This window comes from Strix uralensis, chromosome 10 (assembly GCF_047716275.1).
Source record: "Strix uralensis isolate ZFMK-TIS-50842 chromosome 10, bStrUra1, whole genome shotgun sequence".
NCBI lineage: Eukaryota > Metazoa > Chordata > Aves > Strigiformes > Strigidae > Strix > Strix uralensis.
The window spans coordinates 3,823,295-3,843,762 of record NC_133981.1 but is presented as its reverse complement, the minus strand read 5'-3'; the positions used below and the strand labels follow the sequence as shown (position 1 = coordinate 3,843,762).

The window sequence follows — 20,468 nt, the reverse complement described above, 5'->3', positions numbered from 1 at the left end:
TCCTCATGATAAATTCTAGAGGTCAGTCTCTTCCTTCCTCTCCCCTTGCTAAAATGATTGTCAAAGTCTGGGCACACTGGACCCAGGGGGAAGGGATATTGTGGGGGAAGGCTTGCAGAGACCCAACAGTTTGCAGTGCATAGAACCAATGTTTAAACTGTTCTTTAAAAATGTAATGTGCAAAGTACTAATTAGGATAAAAGCTGGTGGTGTTGTTGTCTAAATGTAACTGTCATAGCATCTAATCTCTTTGCAGAACAGGTATGCGGAGTTTCCTAATCCCAACGAACTCTCACTTCTGTTACATCATTGTCCAGCTTTGAGCTAGATGAGAATGGGGTTTTGTCTCTCTCCCTCCCTGCCTCCTTCCCTCCCTGCCTCTCCCATGCCCCCACAAAATGCTTTGCTATGAATCCTTGTTTGTAGACAAGCTAGACCATATAGCTGTGGCCAAACTTACTGAACAGACTGCTGAGACGCGTGGCTGAGGAACAGTAATAAATATTGCAGAGCGCACCCCCTAATTCTTTCAAATTTTCTGAAAACTAGAGCATTGTCGGCAGTTCTGTTTATTTTAAAAGAAAACAAAACACCCTTTCTGAGGGTGGTGAATGTCCTGGTTTGCACCCACAGATCCTGTTTCTATACTCGCTGGGAAAACAACAGGACTGACTTGCTTTTGCAGCCCAGGCAGGGTGACTTCTGTATTGGTGTCATACAGAAAGTCACAGACTCCAAGACGAAACCTGCAGAGCACAGGGACTGTTGGCTCTTTGTGTAAAGCAGCTGACGCTGCTTGAGAGGCAGGTGGCAGGAAGGGAACGGCAGTTCACGATGCCCAAAGACAAGACCAGTTTTTTCCCCTCTAATAGGTCCAAGGCCCTATTCAAGTCAGCAACGTTACATGAATGTAGGTGAATAGAAAGTGACTCAGGAGCAGTTAATTGAGGTACAAGTTTCCCTTTGGTGGGTTACTGCTACAGATGTGGAATGTTTGCTCTCTTTTTTTTTTTTTTCTTTTTGCACTCATTTCCAGTTCCTGCGCCAGCCTGACACCTCTCCATCCTTGCATCCGATACTCTTTATTTCAGCTTTGCTTGTGTTAGTGCATTGGCTGCTTCATCTCTAATAGTCCTCAGGCTTCCCAGACTGTAACAAAAAAATTTTCTACTGATGACGTAAACTGCATGACTGCTGCTCTGTGCGCTGGCAAATGTGCTGTGCCCGCACGGGGACAGGGACAGCAGGAGGTTTCTGTACTATAATCTTGCACTCTAAATTTTAGACTTTTTAAGCAGGTGGAAAAATAGAACTTTATTTTTAAATGAGGCACTTGTTCTGGGAATTCCTTTCCTCGCCCCGGTCTGGTTCAGGGTGTGGGACGGCGTTGGTGGGGGGCTGCGGTGTACCCCTGACACGGGCTGGGGGGAGCCCACAGAGCTGCCGCCACCCCTCGCTTTTCTTCGCAGGCACCGGAGAGGGGCAGGGGCGGCAAAAACCGCCCGGGAGACGGTTGCCAGAGGTGTGCCCTTGGTTTATTTGAAATAAATTGTGACTTTCTAACTTCGGAGGTGTCCTGGCTCTTCTTGGGGGGGGGGGTTGCAGCGCCGCCTCCACACCTGCTCCCTAGAGGCCACGCCCCCCTCTGACCACGCCCCCGCGGCGCGGTGACGCAGCACGCCGGGCGGTTGCCGTGGTGACGCCTGAGGCCTGGCGGGCCGGGGGCGCGATGGCGGCGGCGACGGCGGCGTCGCGGGCGGAGGGTCCCCCGCTGCCCGGCCCGCCGGGGGGCCGCCCGCGGCCCGTCTGCTCGCGGCCCTACTTCCTCGTCCTCATGGTCTTCGCCCACCTCTACGTCCTCAACGTGCTGGGGCTGTTGCTCTTCGTGCACCTCAGCGCCGGCGAGACCGGCGGGCAGCCCTCCCCCTCCTCCGCTACCGCCGCCGCCCCCCCGTCGCCGCCGCCGCCGCCCGCCCGCGCCCTCCCGCGCCTCGAGGGCATCAAGGCAAGGCCGCGCCAGGGGGACCGGGGCCGGGGCCGGGGCCGCGCCGCCGCTCACCGCTGCTCTCCCCGCAGGTGGGTCACACGCAGCGGGTGGAGCTGGTGCCCGGCAGGGTCCACGCCGTGCGCACCCTCAGCCTCAAGCCGCTCCTCTTCGGTGAGTACCGGCCCCGCTGCCTCACCCCCCCACCCCCGGCCGCCTCCCCACCGGGCGGGCAGCGGCGGAGACTGGTAGCGGGCGGGCGGGCGGGCGGCTCGGCGCCTCCCCCGGAGCTGGCTCGCTGCGCGCCGACCCCGCCGTCAGCCGGTGCCGGGACTGCGGGAGCGGTGCCCGCGGGTGGCGGCGGGCAGGGCCGGGGGGGTTCCGCCGCCCCCGCTGCCGTGCCGGCTTCCACCGCCGCTGCCCGAACGGCGCGGGGGACTGTCTCACACCCGCCGCTGCCTTACACCCACTCGGGGGTAAATGACATCTCGCGCGTTCGCTGCTCCTCCCCGCGCTGCTTTTCCTCGGGGCTGCGTTAAAAAGAGCGTGATTTTTGCGTAAGGTGTTTTGATACGGTATTCGAAGAGGTTCTGGATGGCCCACTTACAAGAATTTGGAAGATTAACCTTTCCAGTTTTTTCAGATTCCCTTTAAAATGCCGTGAATAGACAGCAGATCCCTGAAGAGGACCTCGAAGAAGCTGCTCAGTATTAGGAAGGGACGAGAGATCCCCAAACTTTTGGTAATAAATGACGATAGAGCCATTTAGTGTTGGTGCTTCAGTGCTGAGGAAATGAGTAGCAGGAGAAATGATAGATTTAATGTCTGCCACCATTTTGCATCCTGGACTAGATTTATCTTTATTTCTGGCGGCTCTGATACGCAACCACACAACATCCATCTTTCAGATATTTTAAAACTCCTTTTCTGTGATTTTTGCTGTGACTTGGTAAAGTCTCATTAATTGAACTCTGTGTTCTGGAAATCCACTGAGAATATACAAATTAATTTTTGGGGACAGATGCTTACAAAATTCCTACTACCGCAAAGTCAGAGAAAACCTGTTGTCTCTGAAAAGATAGCGTTGAGTCTTTTAGGTGCCTTCTCAATAATATAAAACGAGGGTTTTTTTCTGATTCTGAATAGATTATACACTTGGCCATAAATCAGATAGGTTTCTTATTAAACTCCTTTAATGCAGTAACTATCTGGAAGAAATATACAAAGTTCTTTTGTCATTTCTACATAGGTGGTGCTCATGGTTTGCAAATTTCTAAGTGGGTTTCTGTCTGACCTTCAGACACACCAACCTGGAACTGATACCCCACAGCCGTCACAAAACTGATGTCATTACCAGAACCACAGTCTGGGGCAGTCGCTCAGGTTTTCACTCAGGAAAACTGTTTCCACCTTCTCTGCCCCCACTGGTACCGTTTAAGTAAAAGAGTTGATCCTGGCCTGCAAGGAAGGTGCTGAAGTTGATAAAAGGCAGGTTGGTCCTGGCAGGGGTAATCCCACAGCTTTTCACGTGTCACTCCGGCAGCTCCATCGGTTGCAAGGGAAGCTTTGCTCCCCGAGGAGGGTATCACGGAGAGCGACAGACATTCAACATTTGAGATGCCACGCGAGTCTGTTCTCCTTTGTCCTCCGATAAGGAGTCCCTTATTTAGAAACTGCAGAGTCGCAAGACGGCTCTTATCTCCCGGATGAACCTGCCAGGAGCCAGCTCTGACTTTAAAAGACTTCCAGAGACTTCTCTATCTATGCAAACAGTACCGATCTAAATCAACTGGTTTTAAAAAAACCCTAATTTATTGCATCTCTGTTGTTTAAATTAGTGTGTATTTAACTTGTTTGTGTTAGACAAACCCAGAAGTCGCTAGCAAAGGAGGACTTGAATTTCTGGGAATTTTGCTTAACACAGTGTTGCGGTATGCAAGAGCCAGTTTAGGGGAATAAGTGTCTGGTCTGTGATCTTTGCTTTCAGTAGAGCAGGCTGTAGTGGGACTACAGCAGCGGATGGCTCGTTAGTGATTTAATGTGAGTTCTGTGCTTTGGAGCATGGCAGCGGGCACCATAGGGGAACTTGTGGTTTCTTTTTTAAATGTGGGTAAGTCATCTGCATTGAACCCAAGCATATTTCATGGAGCCATGAAAAAGTCCCTGCCCTAATTTTTTCACCCTCTGGCTACGAGACGTCATTTCTAAAGCTTGTAAGTCAGACCATCTGTGCACTTTTTAGTTAGGAAACACTAGTAATCAAATAATCCTATTAGTGGAAAACAAATATCAGACAAAGCCTTTTCAACCTTCAGAGCTTTTATGCGTTGTGTTGTGTTTTCCAGAGGCAGTCTGTTCAGAAGATACTGCTGTCACAGGGACCACCTGGCAGTGGATTCTGTGGATTGGGCAGCAGTTTGCAAGACAAGGCAGCGGGAAGGAATAAAAATAGGAAATCTCGCTGTGTTTTTCTTCTGAGCCTCAGGGAATAGAAGTAATCACTGCACAAATGTCAGGGTGCAGCTGAATTTCACTGCGAGTGTCTGAGCGCTCATCTCAGCCCACACTAAATCTGAAGATCGCGTCACGGGTTGTTGGTGTGCTTTACGAGCACAGGGAGGCAATGTGTCTCCATCAAACCGGGTGGCTTTCTCCACAACCCAGACTGCAGGCGTCATCAACAAGGCAGTACGTGTTTCTCCCAAAGCCATTTTTCCCCTTATTTTCTTATTTCAGGCCCAAGTTTAATCCAGTGTAGAAAACTTTCCATGGACAGTGCTTTGTTAAGCAGTAAAAATCTGACTTGTTTTCTCATTTGGGGATTTGCTGGTTTCTGCTCTGTGGTCTGGAGCGTAGAACTATAGCTGTGTTTACCCCTGCAGGGAATTACAGTCCCTGCTTGGGTGAGAGAGTGAGCTGGAGAGAACTTGGTGAGTTTTGCCACCTTTTCCATCTTCCTTGCGTGCGGGTGGAAGGCCAGACAGCTGTGTAACCTTTCTCCCCGCCCCCCCATATCAGAACTGCAAGTAGCTCCTATTGCGCTGAGCTCAGGGATCACCTCTGAGTCCCAAGCAAAGCTGCTGCTGCACACCAAAGCAGAGGTTTAAACAGCTGATGTCCTGCTCCCTCTCTGCTCTTTCTCAAGGCTCTTGTGATATCTTGATATCTTGAGTAGTTCCCCAGTTATCAGAATCTTCTGGTCCAAACTGAATTTCTGATGTTAAAAAATGGTTTTCCCTGTTATGCAGAAACCCTCAGCTGTCTTTGCTCTGTGCCTTTCCTGCTCCAGAACGGCTGTTTCCTTTTACCTGTGCGGATGCTCATCAACTCTCAGCGCACAAGCTGAAGGGACAGCCTGAGTGACTGCTCAAGAGCAGAGTTTAGCATTCATTTTTTAAGGGGCTGGCCATTGCTGGTTCCTCTCCCCCTTAATTTACCTCAGACTGTACAAGAGTAAAGTATTTGCTGCATTACACAAAAAGCATCACTTAGCAGCTGGGGAGACTTCTGTGTAATCTCTCTGGACAGAAAGCAAGCAGGCACTTGGACAGCATCAGTGTCTCAGGGTGGAATAATGAATCTGACACGGCTATCAGCTTTGATGGTGAGAACTAGAAGGAGCTGTTACTAAAGGTCTCTTCTAGTTTGTGCTTGCCTGCAGAGCTCAGTTTTGTTGCAACACTGGATCCTACACAAAGCCATCCATCGCAAGTCCTGGATCGGCAGAGCCTTGCGGGAGGAATATGTTAAGTCTGCATCCTTAAGCTCTGTCTCAGTAAAACAGGGATCTGTAGTGAGGCCCTAGCTGTGGACTATGACTGCTCTGAATCACCTAAAAATATCGACTGTACATCTCCAAAACACCAACTGCCAGGGAAAGGAGTTTTCTAGTCATAGGGGAGGGAGCAGTTTCATACTTTTGGAATTGAGATTTTTTCAGACCTTCCGGCCAGCCTGTTCAGGGCAGCGGTGGTGTTTCCACCTCCGCACCGCCTGGTGCAGGTTCCTGTTCTTCTTCTGCCAGGCGTAGGCCTTGTTCACCACCACTTTGTCACTCTGTACTTCACCGCTTACAACAAAGACCCCTGCGTGTGTGCCTCTCATGATGTTGTGGACGCAGGTAGCATCTATGTCCAGCCACTGCTGGAGCCTGGTGGGGATTTCGGTTCTGAGGAGCGGGCCGTGCTTCAGGACCTCCACCCTGGAGGGATCCAAGTCGAAGTCGGAGATGGTGGTGGTCATGTTCTTCCTCAGGATTCGGATTTTCACTGCTGCAGGGGTTGGAAAGAGAGCTGTTAGTTCTACTTACTTTTCATAGCTCCTACCTAGTTAAACACACAGCCAACGCAAGGCTTTCTTGCTGGTTCTGTCATGTGATGATGCATCCATCCAAGTGCTTGTAATTGCTTTTACTTGCATGTAAAAGTTCTCATTTGAGGTTAGTTTCCAGTACTGAACACCGTTCTCTCTCCACATTCCTCATCAGAGTGGCGAAGGTGTATCTATCAGCACCACTAAACCCTGTAGGAAGCAGGGGCGCAAGCAAGTGGATGCATCGAAGTCCTGATCTTGTGCAAATTGCTTGAATTTTCTCCGAGCTGGGATTTCAGGAGGTGACGTCACTGATAGCTGCCCAGGATTTTTAACTTGGTTTTTTTTTTCAAGAAGGTTGTGTGCCTGAATTCAGGACAGTATCTTGAAAACTTCCTGCTAGCTGATTGAGCAGAGCCAGTGCTGCCACCTGCTTGGGCTAGGAGAGGGAGTGTCACATTACTAGAACAACAGTATTGAAATAGCTAACTTGGAGTTTGCTGAAGGTTTGATTGAAATGTTGGTCTCCAAGGGAAAACCAGAGTACTGCTTGTATTTAGCAGCCACAGACCAAAACCAAATCAGCGCCCACAGAAATAAAGCAGGTCTTCACCTTTGGTGCTGCCTGGAGCTGAGCCCTCCTGCTACCTAACAGGTAAGTTGGGACCTGAAAATCCCTGGGATCTGCTGTAGAAGCTGCAGTTCCTCCAAGTCAGTTTGTTATGGCAAAGCCATTTTCTGTCCATGCCACTGCTTGGCTGCTGGATGGAACTGCAGCAACTGAGAGGAAAAAGGGATGTACTCACCAAAATCATTGGCGCAGAGGTTTTCCAGGATCTCTCTAGCAGTGCTGGCCTCCTCAAGCTCACAGTCCTTGCAGCTGGCTCGGGGTACTGCTGCGACAGAAATTTAGTTATAACCCCCATGTCAAGGCTCACTGGAAAAGGCATAATGAAATTTTGAGATCTGCAAATGGTGGCGTGCTGTTTCTGAGCGGTGCTTCCTCTCGAGCTACCCAGTCCCTGGAGAGACAGCTCAGACTGCCGGGGTGGGAAATGTTAAGCTCTCCTTTCTGTGGCTGGAGCAGACAATGCTTGTCGTGCTTTGTTTAGGCTTGTGTGTGTTGCTGCATGCTAAAGCAGCAGTGAAAATGCTTAATGAATATCTCCTAGTTCAGATGAAACAGTAAAGCCATTGGTATGGCCAGACTCCATCCAGTGATGCTGAAATGAGGCATCTGTTCTCCCCTTAACTGCTCTTGAATCTCCCACAGTGTTCATCAGTATCTGGGTGTTTAATTTAGTCTTTCAGTCCTGAAGATTTTTTTTCTCATGTAACTCATGTCTGCAGAGGCTCACGCCCCTTTGTGTTGTTTCCTAATGTTTAAAGAGAAGTCTTGCAAAACATTTCTTTTTGCATGTTTTTAAACCCTGGACACAGCTGAAAGATGAGGGCTCCAGCTCTGCTGGAAGCACATCTCACTGCCTGGAGCCTGCACACCACGAGCTCTCACGCTGTGCCTGGGCGTTAGGATTTTGCAGTGATTTCTTCCCCCTGCCCCAAACCCTGCGTGTCTGATGGCACCCAGGGAGCTAATGAATACAGTAGAGAGAGGAACAAGCTGCAGTCGACGTTACGCTAATTTTCTAGACATGGTGGTGTTCCCAGAGAGAACGAAACTAGAATTTATAATTTTTTTTAAATGTAGCTTAGAACCAGAAATATTATTAATAGAAGGAAGGCATAGGCCCATCCTTTTGAGCTTTCAGTGTTACATATGGGAAAACAGGTGAGGGGAAAAAAAAAAAACCTTACTTCTCCTGCTCGAGGAATTTTCATCCGTGGAGACAGCTGCGATGCACAGTTCATGATCTGCAGGAAACTTATTGCAGTTGAGGATTTCGGGCCAGGGGTAGCCGTAACAAGCCATGACGGGTGCGCAGCTTCTCTTGACGGCTTCGCAGAGGCTGCGGCAGGGGTAGATGAGCCTGGGGAGGGGATGGGGATTGCAGCACCTCTGGGCTCCTTCTCGCAGCAGGCTGAGGGTCGAGGCCTGGCACTGTGCTGCTGCTGTGCAGGGCTGTGTTGCACACTAGCGCTAGCAGAACTATTTTGGGATCTTTGATATCTTTTGAATATTCATGCCCAGGAAGCAAACAATACATTTCTGAGGACAGGAGGGATGAGGGATGAGGCTGTTCGATACAGGCTGCTGCCAGAAGCCCTTCCCCTTCCCAAGGATTCTATCTAGTTGTGCAAAGGCTGCTTACCTTTACAGGTGCTTAATTAGATACCCGGTTTCCTTAGCAGCTCTGTGCTTTGATGGCTGCACCTCAAAAGTGAGGATTTTTCTCTGTTGCTAGCACTGTCAGGCTGAGAAACCCCCTACGTGTGGGGCAGAAGCCGGGGGTGAGGGGCTGCAGGGGAGGTGGGAGATGAAGCCGGTGGGTGCCAGCAGCTACTGCGGTGTGCGAGGAGGGTGGCTGAGGGAGATGGTGGTGGTGCCTAGGGTGGGTGAGCAGGAAAGTCCGGAGGAAGGAACATAAAATTTCTGTTCCTGCGAGATGAAATGCTCATGTTTCGCTTTCAGAGGGAAGGTCCCTGCTGGGTAATCCAATTGCCCCTTGCCAAGAGGGACAGCACGGCTTTCTGGGGACTGCGCTGATCACATTGTACGCGTTTTCTCTCAGGATGCAAATGCAGTTGCACTCTTGGGGAGTGTTACTTGCTATAGCTGAAATAACTTGTAAAAACATCTTACCTGTCCAAGCAGATTGGTGCAAAGAGGGAGCAGAGGAAAATCCTAGCATCTGGGTGGCACTCCCTGGCCAGCAAGGGCAGCCAGCTGGAAGACTGCTGGATCACTTCTGGCATGGTCTCGTGCTCCAGCAGGTTGGGAATCCTCATCTCGGAGTAGCCGATATCATAGCACAAGGCCATGTGGTGTGGAATGGGCGTGCAGCTGGAGGATCTCCTCAGGTAGCTCGCCCAGGCTCCTGGAGAGCCCCAGAGCAGCAGGCGTGCCAGGAGACCCAGCAGCCATGGGCCACCCGACCTCGAGGGGTGCCTGCGGTGGGCCGTGACCATGCTCAGAGCGAGCTGGGAGCAGGCGAATGGGCGGCGCACCCTGGACTGAGCTGCTCCCGACTGTGGGATGCCTTTTATAGCCTACGAGCCACCTCTCTGTCAATCCATCCTCATTAAGTGCGGCCCTTTCAGAGCCCTCATGGGGAAGACAATGCTCCAATTTTCGTTTGCCAGCGGCCCCGATTGTTTGGATTTTAGCAGGGGTTTGGCTTAGATCAGCAGGTGTGGAAATGAGGGCAGTTGGGGAGGGATGAATGACTTGGCCCATGTGTCTTGGGGCTCTTTTAGCCAAGATTGAATCTCTGTTTGACACCAGTACTCCAACCCATCCCCTTTCTCTTGCTCCAGGATTAGTCATTATTTCATAAACCTCAATGTTTTCCTCTCTTTTGTTTTTTGTAAAAGCAATCAAGTGTTGCTCAAAGTCAATTAGGAGGCATTTGTTTAGCTGGATCTATTGTTGAGCAGGCAGGGAGATAGGACGGTCTCACAGCCAGAAGTTAACCGTTTCGGAGAGCTGAGAGTAGAGAGGAACTAATTTGCAGCTGTGGAGCCAGGTTGTTTGCAGACGGGATCGGAACGCTTAGCTGGAAACCCCCTCACCTTGCAACCTGCGTGACAGAGCATAATTCCGGTTAACAGAATTTTTACTTCATTACGAAATCCTGTTACTACCGCTGAAAAGTGGGATTGTCCTTCCTCCAGCACGTAATTAAGATTCCAGAAGCCATCATTATTGTAGCCCAGTTTGTGGAACTGGAAATACTGGGGGTGTTGCTTGCCAGCGCACACAGTTCATTCGGTGTCGTGCCATGAAGTTCAAACCGGTCAGTGGAAGCTCCGGCCCTGAAGCATCCTCTGGCACAAGGACCCTGCACTGCCTGGGCGGAAATTGTTTCCTCAGAGGGTGTTACAGATACAGCCGGCTGCATTGTGTTTCTGGGGCTTCCCAGGAATATCTCATTTTCTACAGGGCTAGTTCTGGTCTATGCTTAGCAAGAAGCCAACTGCTTATTGACAGTTTGAGCTGATAGGGTTGATTTAAGGTCATGGAAGTAATTAACTTTTTTTTTCCCCCCCTTTGAGGATTGCTGCTGTAGTTGAGGTATGATGTGTCCTTGGCACATACCTGCAGCACCTCTAGGGAGCTGCAGTTTGGAGAGCAGGACCTTGGGCCCAGGAGCACTTAAACCTGTCGTGCTTTGGTGGTTTTTCCTTCCCTCTTCAAGTCTCAGCAGCTGTTAACAAGATCCCTGCAGCAGTGACAGACATCAGCTAGAAGGATCTGCTCAACCTGCTGGGCCACAGTGTAACTGTGCTGTGGAACAGGACGTCACTTTGCAAGTGCCTGCCCAGTGCACCATACAGCTAGAAATCTCTTAGCCTCGTAGTCATCGGTGGGTTTCTCTGCATTTAAATTTGCTTGGGATCCTGGTATTGCCTGATTGCTGCTGGTGTCATGCTGCAAAGGAAAGCTGGTGATACTGGGATGCTACGTGGGTATGGAGCGTGGCACCCGCCATGTCTTCCCCTTTAATATTGCATTTGAAGACCATTTTTAGTGGAGGATCGAGAGAATGAGTGGGAATAAGTATGGAAGTTGTCCCCTTGTTTCTTTGAGTTTCGTAGTAGAGCACTGTGCCAGGTTCCTCTGAAATGCATTTGGTTTTGTGCAAAGTGCCACGCTCTCCATGTGAGAGCAAGGAAGCCTGAAACCCTGGCCATCACCGCTGCCCACCGTAAAGATTTTTGGCCTCCCTTTCTTTAGAGCAGCAGTTCCCAGCCTGTGATCTACATGTCACCTTTGAAGTGATAATATGCAGTGATATGCACATGTTTGTTCACTCCTTTGTTCATTGTGGTATCTGTGAGCGAGTTTAAGGGCTTGACCCCTGGATCCAAACATTTAGGAACTGCTGCTGTAAAAATACCCGCCTCCAGCAGCTCAGGTGTGTGGTGTATGCTCTTTTGAGAGCTCTTCTGGTAGAAGGGTGGATGTGTTTCAATGTCCCAAACTTAAGCAGTTCCTAAATTTCCCCATTCCCCCCCTCCTTTTTTTTTTTTTTTTTTTTTTTTTTTTTTAATTCTGAGTGGCCTGCCATCGGTATGGGGTCCCACTGTAACAGTTCCTCAGTCTCTGTTGCTGCTCACACTTTTGCTGCAGAAATTCCCGACTTCCTGACAGAGGAGGAGTGCAAGCTTATTGTCCATCTGGCACAGCTGAAGGGGCTGCAGAAGAGCCAGATCCTACCAACGGATGACTATGAGGAAGCCATGGAAATGATAGAAATCAGCCAGATGGACATTTTCAATCTGCTGGACCACAATCAGGATGGGCAGCTGCAGCTCAAAGAGGTAGAGTGTGGGACAGACTGGGAGAGGTTTGCTGGGGGACCCTCTGGCAGGTCCTCTCCTCAGATGGTCTCTTGATTACTCATGTGCTTCAGTAGGGCCAAACCCCAGCATATACCGATCAGTATTTGCTAAATTTTATGTCTCAAGACTTGTGCTGGCCTTCAGCATGGAAGTTTCTGGAGAAATGTGCAGCAGTTGTCATGCTACTGGGAGGTAGCGATGGTCCTTGGCAGGAGATGTGTGTTTTGAAAATGCTGGGTGAAATGTTCCTTGTGCTGTGGGTCTCCTCTTGCTGGGTGTCCCGGGGAAGTGAGTTCATAGCATAGACACTGCTTTGTGCAGCCTGTGGGGAGCTGACCCTGCTAATTGACAAGACATCAGCAAAGCCACCTCCGTTAATGAGCCCAGAGGGGGGTAATGATCACGTTGTCCACAGCTTTTCAGCCCCCTTGCCGTGTGGGGCAGGGTGCATCAGGGCAGGCGCTGGCAGTTCAGGGATGTCCCTCCCCAGGCTCCCGTTTCAGGTGGGGCTGGGGGTCTGTCCTGTGGGCAGCCGGGGTTGTGGAATACGGGGAACTCAGGGCAAGGCTCCTTTCTCTGAAGGACAGAGCCTGCTGAGAGCTCTCCAGGAGAGAGATGCAGTATCCTGGAGTCCACATGGAAAGGAAGCATCTTGTTCCAAGTCCTTATCTTGGACAAGTAAAAGCATTCACTTTTCTCATGAATAGCTTTACTTTCCCTTCAAGAGAAAGAGCTGTGCCCCCTCCACTTCAGGACTGGTTAACCAAGTCCCAGCAGTCATTTGCTGTGACCCAAACTGGAAATAACAGCACTCATCAGCCACACACTGTGTGTGGCTGCCAGATGATTCTCAATGCAATCTTCTTTCTGCAGAGATGTGCTGACGCCTGGCTGGCCGAGGCGCTGCAGAGGAGAACCCGCCAGGCCTCAAGCAGGGAATCTGTAGGGTTTTGGTAGTACGAGAAAACCTGTGCCCAGTGTTGATCCATTTATGAATTTTAGGTGTTGACCCACACCCGGCTTGGGAATGGCAGGTGGATGACCCCTGAAAACATCCGGGAGATGTACACTGCAGTCAAGGCTGATCCTGATGGGAATGGTAAGAGCAGCTCCAGGGGAATCCCTTCACCCTCAGCACTCTGGATGCCTCTCACAGCCATGTGGGGCAGAGCAAGAGCTGTGTCCCTGCCCGGGCCTGTTTCTCTAGCTGTGTTCTTCAAAGGAAAATAACACTGCTTTAGAGAGCTTTGCAGAAAAACTAAGATCGTTGTAAACCTCTCATCACAGCACTCCTGCCCCTTCATCACCAGTCTAGCAGCAGGCTACTTCCACAGCCTTGGGCTTGGATCTTGCAGAAGCAGGACCAGAACACAACTCTGCACTCCCTGTCCTCTGTCAGACCTGCCCTGGTCCGTGCCCTGCTGTTACAGGACATTCAGGCTGCGCTTCTGCTCCCCTACTCCGAGAGACCACTCTGGTTCTGACCATGTAGCACTTGTTACCTGGGCTGCAGGTTTTAAGGTGCATCCTCCACTCCCCCTCTGTTTTCAGGGAGACTTCTGCAGCAGGCTGGGAGCCCCGCATCACTGGCAGAGGAGGGTGGTCTTGTTGGTCAGCCTTTCACAGAATCATGGCATCATCTGGGTTGGAAAAGCCCTTGAAGATCCTCCAGTCCAGCCATGAACCTCACACTGACCGTTCTCAACTCCACCAGATCCCTCAGCGCTGGGTCAGCCTGACTCTTCAACCCCTCCAGGGATGGGGACTCCCCCCCTGCCCTGGGCAGCCCATTCCAACGCCCAACAACCCCTTCTGCAAAGAAATACTTCCTAAGAGCCAGTCTGACCCTGCCCTGGCGCAGCTTGAGGCCATTCCCTCTTGTCCTGGCGCTGGTTCCTTGGGTCAAGAGACTCATCCCCCCTCTCTGCACCCTCCTTTCAGGGAGTTGTAGAGGGCCATGAGGTCTCCCCTCGGCCTCCTCTTCTCCAGACTAAACCCCCCCAGTTCCCTCAGCCGCTCCCCATCAGACCTGTGCTCCAGACCCTGCACCAGCTTCATTTTTTGTTGCTGACCCCCATCTCTGCTCCTGCAAACTCTCTGTATTCCATGAGGCCACTTCTGCCTCTCCTGCCCCCAGTCTCCCAAGGGCTCCCGCTGGTCCGGACATGCACTCTAACCTCAGCTGTTCTAATTAGAGTGGCCTCAATTAAGCAACTCTCCATTTCCTAATCAAATTAAGTGAACACACAGGCTCTGCACGCTCTCTTCCAGTGACCTGGCGTTGAGAGCTGCCCAGAAGGAGCTGGTTTGGAGTTGGAGCAGTACCCATGTGAATGGCTAAATATCCGGAGGGCACCCCATGCCCTGTTTCTCTGGGCTGGTGGCATTCTTGGCAGGGGTAGGAGCATATGACTGAGTTGTCAGTGGCTTTTTCACTGTTCCGGACATTAACAAATGAAAGGTCCTGTTAAAGTGCTCTTGGCAGGACCTCGCTTCCAGAGAGCCGCTTCCCTCTGTTGTTAGATTGGTACGTGACACCGAGAGACCAGGTCACAACCTGGATGTGGCACTGCGTCATCAAAGACTGCGTGGAGAAAGGGGAAATGGGGACAGGGAGACACTTAGAAATAATAATGCTGTAGATAATTTGGTCGTGATCACTGGCACCTGGGGAACTGCCCCAGGCTGACCCGGGGTGCTGGTCCTTCCTCCTGGAGGGTGCAGAGCTGGCACCGCAGCAGCGCCGGGTTTCTGCCCGAGCCAGCCCCACTCGCAGCCCACAACGTGTGCTGGCTGCCGGGCAGAACGCCGCAGCGCTCCACACGCGCTGCTCCCAGGGACCTGCTCCTCAGTGCAGGGCTTCCCTTCTTCTCCAGAAAGGGGAAACAACAAACGTGAGGATAATTCTGAAGGCAACAAAGGCAAAAATCCATCCCTTGCTGAGTCCAGCTGAGGGCAAACAAGAAATACCTGTTTTAGTGGAAACCACTTTTTACCTCTCACTTTGCTGTTATTTCTACTTACACAAGATTATACTCTTGTATTTCTTGCTCATGTTTTGCAATTCCCTAAATGCAGAAGAATGTACTGCTTGGTTTGGACTTGGCTTTTTTAAATGACCATGCAAGGTCTTGTAGAAAATGCAGTCTGAGGTGTCCCACTCTGCTCTTAAACATGTCTGTTTAAATATCTAAGTAGCAAGCCCCAAGGCATCAGTTGGCACAAGGCTTTTTAGCTGTGGCATTGCATATGCGAGAACTGTAGTGGCTATTTCTCTCTTTCAAGTGTTTGGTTTCACAGAATCACAGAATCATCTGGGTTGGAAAAGACCTTGAAGCTCCTCCAGTCCAACCATGAACCTCACACTGACCGTTCTCAACTCCACCAGATCCCTCAGCCCTGGGTCAGCCCGACTCTTCAACCCCTCCAGGGATGGGGACTCCCCCCCTGCCCTGGGCAGCCCATTCCAACACCCAACAACCCCTTCTGCAAAGAAATCCTTCCTAAGAGCCAGTCTGACCCTGCCCTGGCGCAGCTTGAGGCCATTCCCTCTTGGCCTGGCGCTGGTTCCTTGGGTCAAGAGACTCACCCCCCCTCTCTGCACCCTCCTTTCAGGTAGCTGTAGAGGGCCATGAGGTCTCCCTTCAGCCTCCTCTTCTCCAGACTAAACCCCCCCAGTTCCTGTGCTCCAGACCCTGCACCAGCTCCATTGCCCTTCTCTGGACACGCTCGAGTCATTCAATGGCCTTTTTGGAGTGAGGGGTTTGTGTGTTTTAGTAGCTTTTTAAAGTTTTAGGAGCTTTTTAAAGTTCAAAAGGGTATTTTGCCTGTCCCAGTTGTGACCCTGCGCGGCAGCTAACCGTTCACTTCTGCTCTGTGCCCTCTCCTAAAGGCGAGAGCATTGCTGGGGCCTGCACACATGGGGTGCAGCCCGTGGACCCTGAACAGGGTTTGTTTGTGGAAGGCAATTTCTCCAGTGCCCTCAGCTGGTGGTTTCTCCGAGCACAGGACACCAAGAACTTTTAACTGCACCAGAGTCAGACGGCTTTTCCTCTTCCCATAGGTGTGCTGAGTTTGGAGGAGTTCAAACAACTGAATATCCGTGATTTCCACAAGTACATGGGAAGCCAGCAAGTGAAGATGAGTGACTTGGTGCGGAACAGCCAGCACACCTGGCTGTACCAGGGCGAGGGGGCACACCAGGTCATGAGAGCCGTACGGCAAAGGTAAGGGCCAGGCAGCCGAGGGACGGTGGGGTTTGTGTAGGCACGAGGACCACCTGTGCTGGGAGAGGCAGTGGCACACTTGCTAATATTCACACTTTCTAATTGCGTGAAAGTCTTTGGAGTATAAAGAGCAATGAACGCAGACACGAAATGGGGAGAGGAGGTTTTCATTAGAACAAGAATTTGTATTGTCCCGTGGAAAAGGAAAAAGAAAAATCAAACCTTTCAGCATTTCCATTCACTTTTGTGAACAGCCCCATAAAACCAAGAAGACTTGGCATTATATGAAATAATTCATTCTAATTAGTAAATGAGCTTACTGGGAGAAACTGCCCATTTCCAATGCTGTCTGGGTGCCAGCAGTTACTGTCATTTGCTTTAGTTACTCATGCATTTCACTGAAATCTGTCTTAGCTGTTCGGAGCTGACTTTTTAACAAGCACAACTTCACCCTCAAGTAAGCCGACTTAGTTTAATCCTCCAAGCACACATATTGCAGGGCAGCTCACGGCAGACAGGAGAACCTCTTACCCTTCCCTTCATCTCCGATTTGGTACTGGGAAGCGTTGAAACCCAGCACGCAGGCCAAATCGTTTAGCTGTGGTGAGTTTCAGATAACTGGCTGGAGACTCTTGTTCTTGTGCTGCTGATCCTCGCCCAGAACATGGGTGGGTAGAATCTGTCCTGAGGCTTGAAAACGGCTGTTGGCCACTCCTTTTCTTCAGCGCATTCCAGTGGGAGAATGGGGTCGCATATTGCCTTGATTAGAGCAGACTGTGGCTGCCACCTTCTCGGTGCCAGCTAGCCAGCGCACACAGGCATTGGCATTCTGCTTTTACGCTCTTCAGCTGGCCACTGTTACGCAGACTGTGAAGACACAGCGCTGAAGGAGGCTGTTAGTCCTCCCTGGGACTGTGCGGTGCCTGGAGGGGCTTTGCCATCCTGCCTGGGTGCCTCATTCCCCTTGCACCTGCCCTGAAGGCTCCACCGCTCCGGATACTCAGAGCTCTGAGTGTTCTTTGGCAGGTCTGGAGACCTTGGGGACGATCTCAGATGTAGCAGCGGAAAAATCCCAGAGCAGGAGGGCTCCGGTCTCCTTGATCCCTTCCAGTGCCCCTCTGCCCTGGGGGGAGGCTGCTGAAAAGTCAACAGGGAAAGGTGAGTTAGGTGACAAGAATATTCCTAGAGCTAGTCTCTCGTTCACTCTCAGCAGCGGCCCTGTGCTTTGCTAACTGTCCCCGAGGTCTGTAGGTGGTGTGCAGGAGTCCAGAGAAGCGATGAGATGGCACATGAAGTTCTCCAGGGACACACACAGAAAGGATCTTGCTGAGCAAGGAAAGTCTTCCTGAAAGCAGTCCTGCTGGAGATGCACCCTTCGGTTTTGGGGGTTTTTTATTAACCTTGACGAGGACTTTCTGAGCTGATGCTGATGGTCCAACAGATCTGTAAGGACCTAGTTATCTCTTGGCATGCTTGCTGCAGCCCATCCGTCTCTCCGGTCTTTTGGGGAAGGGGGTTATTCTTCTCTGGATTTGTTCACGGCTTGGCAGTAGTGGCCGATCGGGGTGATGGTACTTTCCCCTCACCTGCTCTGCTCTGCCTCTCCTCTTCCCCAGGGTAATGCGCCTGACTCGCTTGCCCCCCGAGATTGTGGAGCACAGCGAGCCCCTCCAGGTTGTACGGTACGACCAAGGAGGGCACTACCATGCCCACATGGACAGTGGCCCCGTCTTCCCCGAGACTGCCTGCAGCCACACAAAGCTGGTCGCCAATGAAAGCGCTCCCTTTGAGACCTCCTGCCGGTAAGGTCTGCCTTGGCACGATCCGCAACGCGTTAGGGACGAGGTGCCGAGAGCCGTTTCGCCTCACCTCGCCTGGGACGCGGTGCGCAGGTTTTGGGCTCACAAAACCAGCTTTGGAGATCGCTGGCGTGAAGGGGTTTGAAGGGGGAGGTGGGTGAATCCTGTGGGTCCACGTGAGGAGGGCAGAGTGGTTCTGCAGAGCTGCTGGGCCATCCCCACCAGAAGCTAAAACACACCCTCACCCATTGCGGGTGGGGATTTTCTTTGTTGTCCTTGTGTTGTCCTTGGAGAAAAGCTAATGATGTAAATCATATCTTGTGATGTCTCAGAACTGCTGTTTGTATGGTGGAGGGGCAGGGAACAGACAGCCCCTGTGCATCTCCTCTTCCAGTTGTGTCCCCTGACAACCACTCTGACTTGCAGGTATGTGACGGTGCTGTTCTACCTGAACAACGTGACTGGGGGAGGCGAAACAGTCTTTCCTATAGCTGACAACAGGACATACGAAGAGATGGTAAATGAATCTTGCCTGGGAATTTTGAGTTCCTCTTTGAATGTTGTTATTCGCTGTGACCACAGAAGGCATCTGATGCGTGAGGTTGGTGGACGTTAGCCTTCGTAGCTAGAGCACGGGGAAGCTGTGCTCTGCTTATGGTCTTTTCACTCGGAGGCCAGGGGAAGAGACGCAGGGCTTGGACAGCTGCAGCTCTCCCCGCTCAGAGGTGCGAGGGGCGGCCTCTTGGCCTTGCTGCCATAACACAGGTCCTGCTTGCTTCTGTCTAGGCAGCTTTCCTCAGACTAAGTCTTGGCAGGTATGTTGTGCTCCTGTCAGGCAATGTGTTAAGGAATGGGTGGCTGCTCAGAAACAGGTTCTAGACCTCCAAGGGACTGAAACTGGCTGCTCCGGCTGGGTTGTGAAAGCCCTGTCCTGCCCAGTGTCAGCCTTGAGCTGTCCCTGTGGGGTGTTCAGGCAAAGGGCAGGATGACGGCTGGCAGCAGAGGCAGCCCAGTGCATGCGCTTCATTCCAGCCCCGTTTGCGACACCTTCTCTGTGGTTTCTTGCCAGTCTTTGATCCAGAACGACGTTGACCTGCGAGATACTCGGAAAAACTGTGACAAGGGCAATTTGCGAGTGAAACCTCAGCAAGGCACTGCTGTCTTCTGGTACAACTACCTGTCAGATGGAGAAGGTACGGGCTCGTTCCAAGACTCGGCTTTTGGAAGGGGTAGGGCTGCAGGAGGTGACAGCTGTCTTCTTGCGGTGGCTGGGAGCTCAGAGGAGAGCCAAAGGGTGGTAGCTGCCTGCTAGTGGGAACTGTAGAGTCTACTTGTCACCAGCTGGGTAGGAGCTTCCTCACTCTGAAAGGCCTTTGTTTACAGGCAGTAGGTCAGTGGCTCCTGATGGCTTTGGGGGACGGGACTAGCTAGCAAACAAAGACCTTGGCTGCACTAGCCATGGGCAGCTGCCTCCCACCCCGCTGTGTGAGCTGAAACTCCTGCTGGAACTTGGTCTGCAATTCAAAATGTTTCACTGATGTGGTGTTGCCCAAAGGGGTGGGGAGGGGAGGTAGACAAAGGCACGGCCATCAGCTCTGCAGCTCGGGAGGCATGGGCCGCCCCGCGCAAGGCTCTGCTGTGCTTGGGACTCCTGCTTTAAAGCTCAGCCACAGCCTGATTTGTGTCCTTGGGGCTGTTTTTCTCACAAAGTGCAGCGTGGTTTTTCCCTGACAGGCAGACTGGGGGATTGACATCAATCTTCCAGGCTGCTGGTGAGCATGACTCCAGAGTATTTTGATGGCAGACTTTGAGCAGTGGTGGCAGGATGGAATATAGCATCCCAGGACCCCTGAGAGCAACCCATGTTTCCATCTCTAGAAAATCCACAGAGGAGGTCACAAGACCGGCGTTTGGGCTGTTGGATGATAATATCAAGACCATCACTCTCCTGTAAGAGCCCTGTTGTGCTTTTATGAGCAAGTTGTTCCTAAAGGGAAGGCGGCTACTGATGCAAGTCTGCCACAGAAAAACTGTGGAACCTCTGTAAAAAGAGGATCATTTAGAACCGCTGAAATGCAGTCTCTAATATGGCCATGAGCCTCTGACTTCCACAGGCCTTCTAGCAGCAGCACTCATCTCTTCCATGCCAGCCTCCCCTTTGGGGAAGAATTGAGAAAAACAGCAGCTATGATGCAGAACGCGAAAGCCCCTTGTGCTGAGTGGAGACGTGGAGGCAACGAGCATTTTGCACTCAGGGAGCCTGCCCTGGTGAACTCCTCATAGGGGCAAGCGTGGGGTAGCAGTAAGATGGAGGGGTGCCAGGAGGAGCCAACTCCCATAAGATGTTCCTGAGTGAAAATCCAAGCAGGTGCTGCGGGCTCCTCCTCTGCGGTCCCGGCCATGCCTGCCCGTGCCGCAGCACTCCTCGCCGCCTCCTAACAAGGCTTTTCGCTCTGCAGGTTGGGTGGGGGAGCTGGACGACTTCGCGCTGCATGGGGGCTGCCTGGTCACCCAAGGTACCAAATGGATCGCCAACAACTGGATCAACGTGGACCCCAACCGCCGGCGGCAGCTGCAGTTCCAGCAGGAGATGGAGCGTTACGCGGGGGCCGGGCCGGGGGCCCCGGGCGAGTGGACAGTGGATAAAGCCTACAGTGGGGTGCACCTGGAGCTGTAGGGCCGGGG

At 51.8% G+C, this 20,468-nt stretch overlaps 2 protein-coding genes across 2 annotated transcripts; one reads left to right on the top strand and one right to left on the bottom strand.

Moving 5' to 3' along the window:
• The first annotated feature begins 1,610 nt into the window (after positions 1 to 1,610).
• On the top strand, positions 1,611 to 20,460 carry P4HTM (prolyl 4-hydroxylase, transmembrane). Its single transcript, XM_074878987.1, has 9 exons — positions 1,611 to 2,005; positions 2,077 to 2,158; positions 11,547 to 11,737; positions 12,761 to 12,857; positions 15,822 to 15,984; positions 17,601 to 17,786; positions 18,210 to 18,300; positions 18,853 to 18,976; positions 20,243 to 20,460. Exons 1-9 carry the CDS (start codon positions 1,730 to 1,732, stop codon positions 20,458 to 20,460), a joined length of 1,428 nt encoding a protein of 475 aa, XP_074735088.1. The 5' UTR covers positions 1,611 to 1,729.
• Positions 5,851 to 10,314, bottom strand: LOC141947609 (secreted frizzled-related protein 2-like). Its single transcript, XM_074878855.1, has 6 exons — positions 10,149 to 10,314; positions 9,986 to 9,993; positions 9,057 to 9,394; positions 8,111 to 8,283; positions 7,102 to 7,188; positions 5,851 to 6,255 (listed from the first exon to the last, which is right to left on the bottom strand). The coding sequence occupies exons 1-6, from the start codon at positions 10,312 to 10,314 to the stop codon at positions 5,921 to 5,923; spliced, it is 1,107 nt and encodes a 368-aa protein (XP_074734956.1). The 3' UTR covers positions 5,851 to 5,920.
• Positions 20,461 to 20,468: the final 8 nt, after the last annotated feature.

Bases quoted from the DNA above. Each gene is read 5' to 3' on its own strand.
- P4HTM (XM_074878987.1), top strand. From the start codon at position 1,730: ATGGCGGCGGCGACGGCGGCGTCGCGGGCGGAGGGTCCCCCGCTGCCC. The intron at 2,159-11,546 runs GTGAGTACCGGC...CTTTTGCTGCAG, and splicing joins CCTCAAGCCGCTCCTCTTCG to AAATTCCCGACTTCCTGACA. The intron at 17,787-18,209 runs GTAAGGTCTGCC...TCTGACTTGCAG, and splicing joins CCCTTTGAGACCTCCTGCCG to GTATGTGACGGTGCTGTTCT.
- LOC141947609 (XM_074878855.1), bottom strand. From the start codon at position 10,314: ATGCAGCCGGCTGTATCTGTAACACCCTCTGAGGAAACAATTTCCGCC. The intron at 8,284-9,056 runs GTAAGATGTTTT...TCCCCTCCCCAG, and splicing joins GCACCAATCTGCTTGGACAG to GCTCATCTACCCCTGCCGCA. The intron at 6,256-7,101 runs GTGAGTACATCC...CAACCCCTGCAG, and splicing joins CCTCTGCGCCAATGATTTTG to CAGTGAAAATCCGAATCCTG.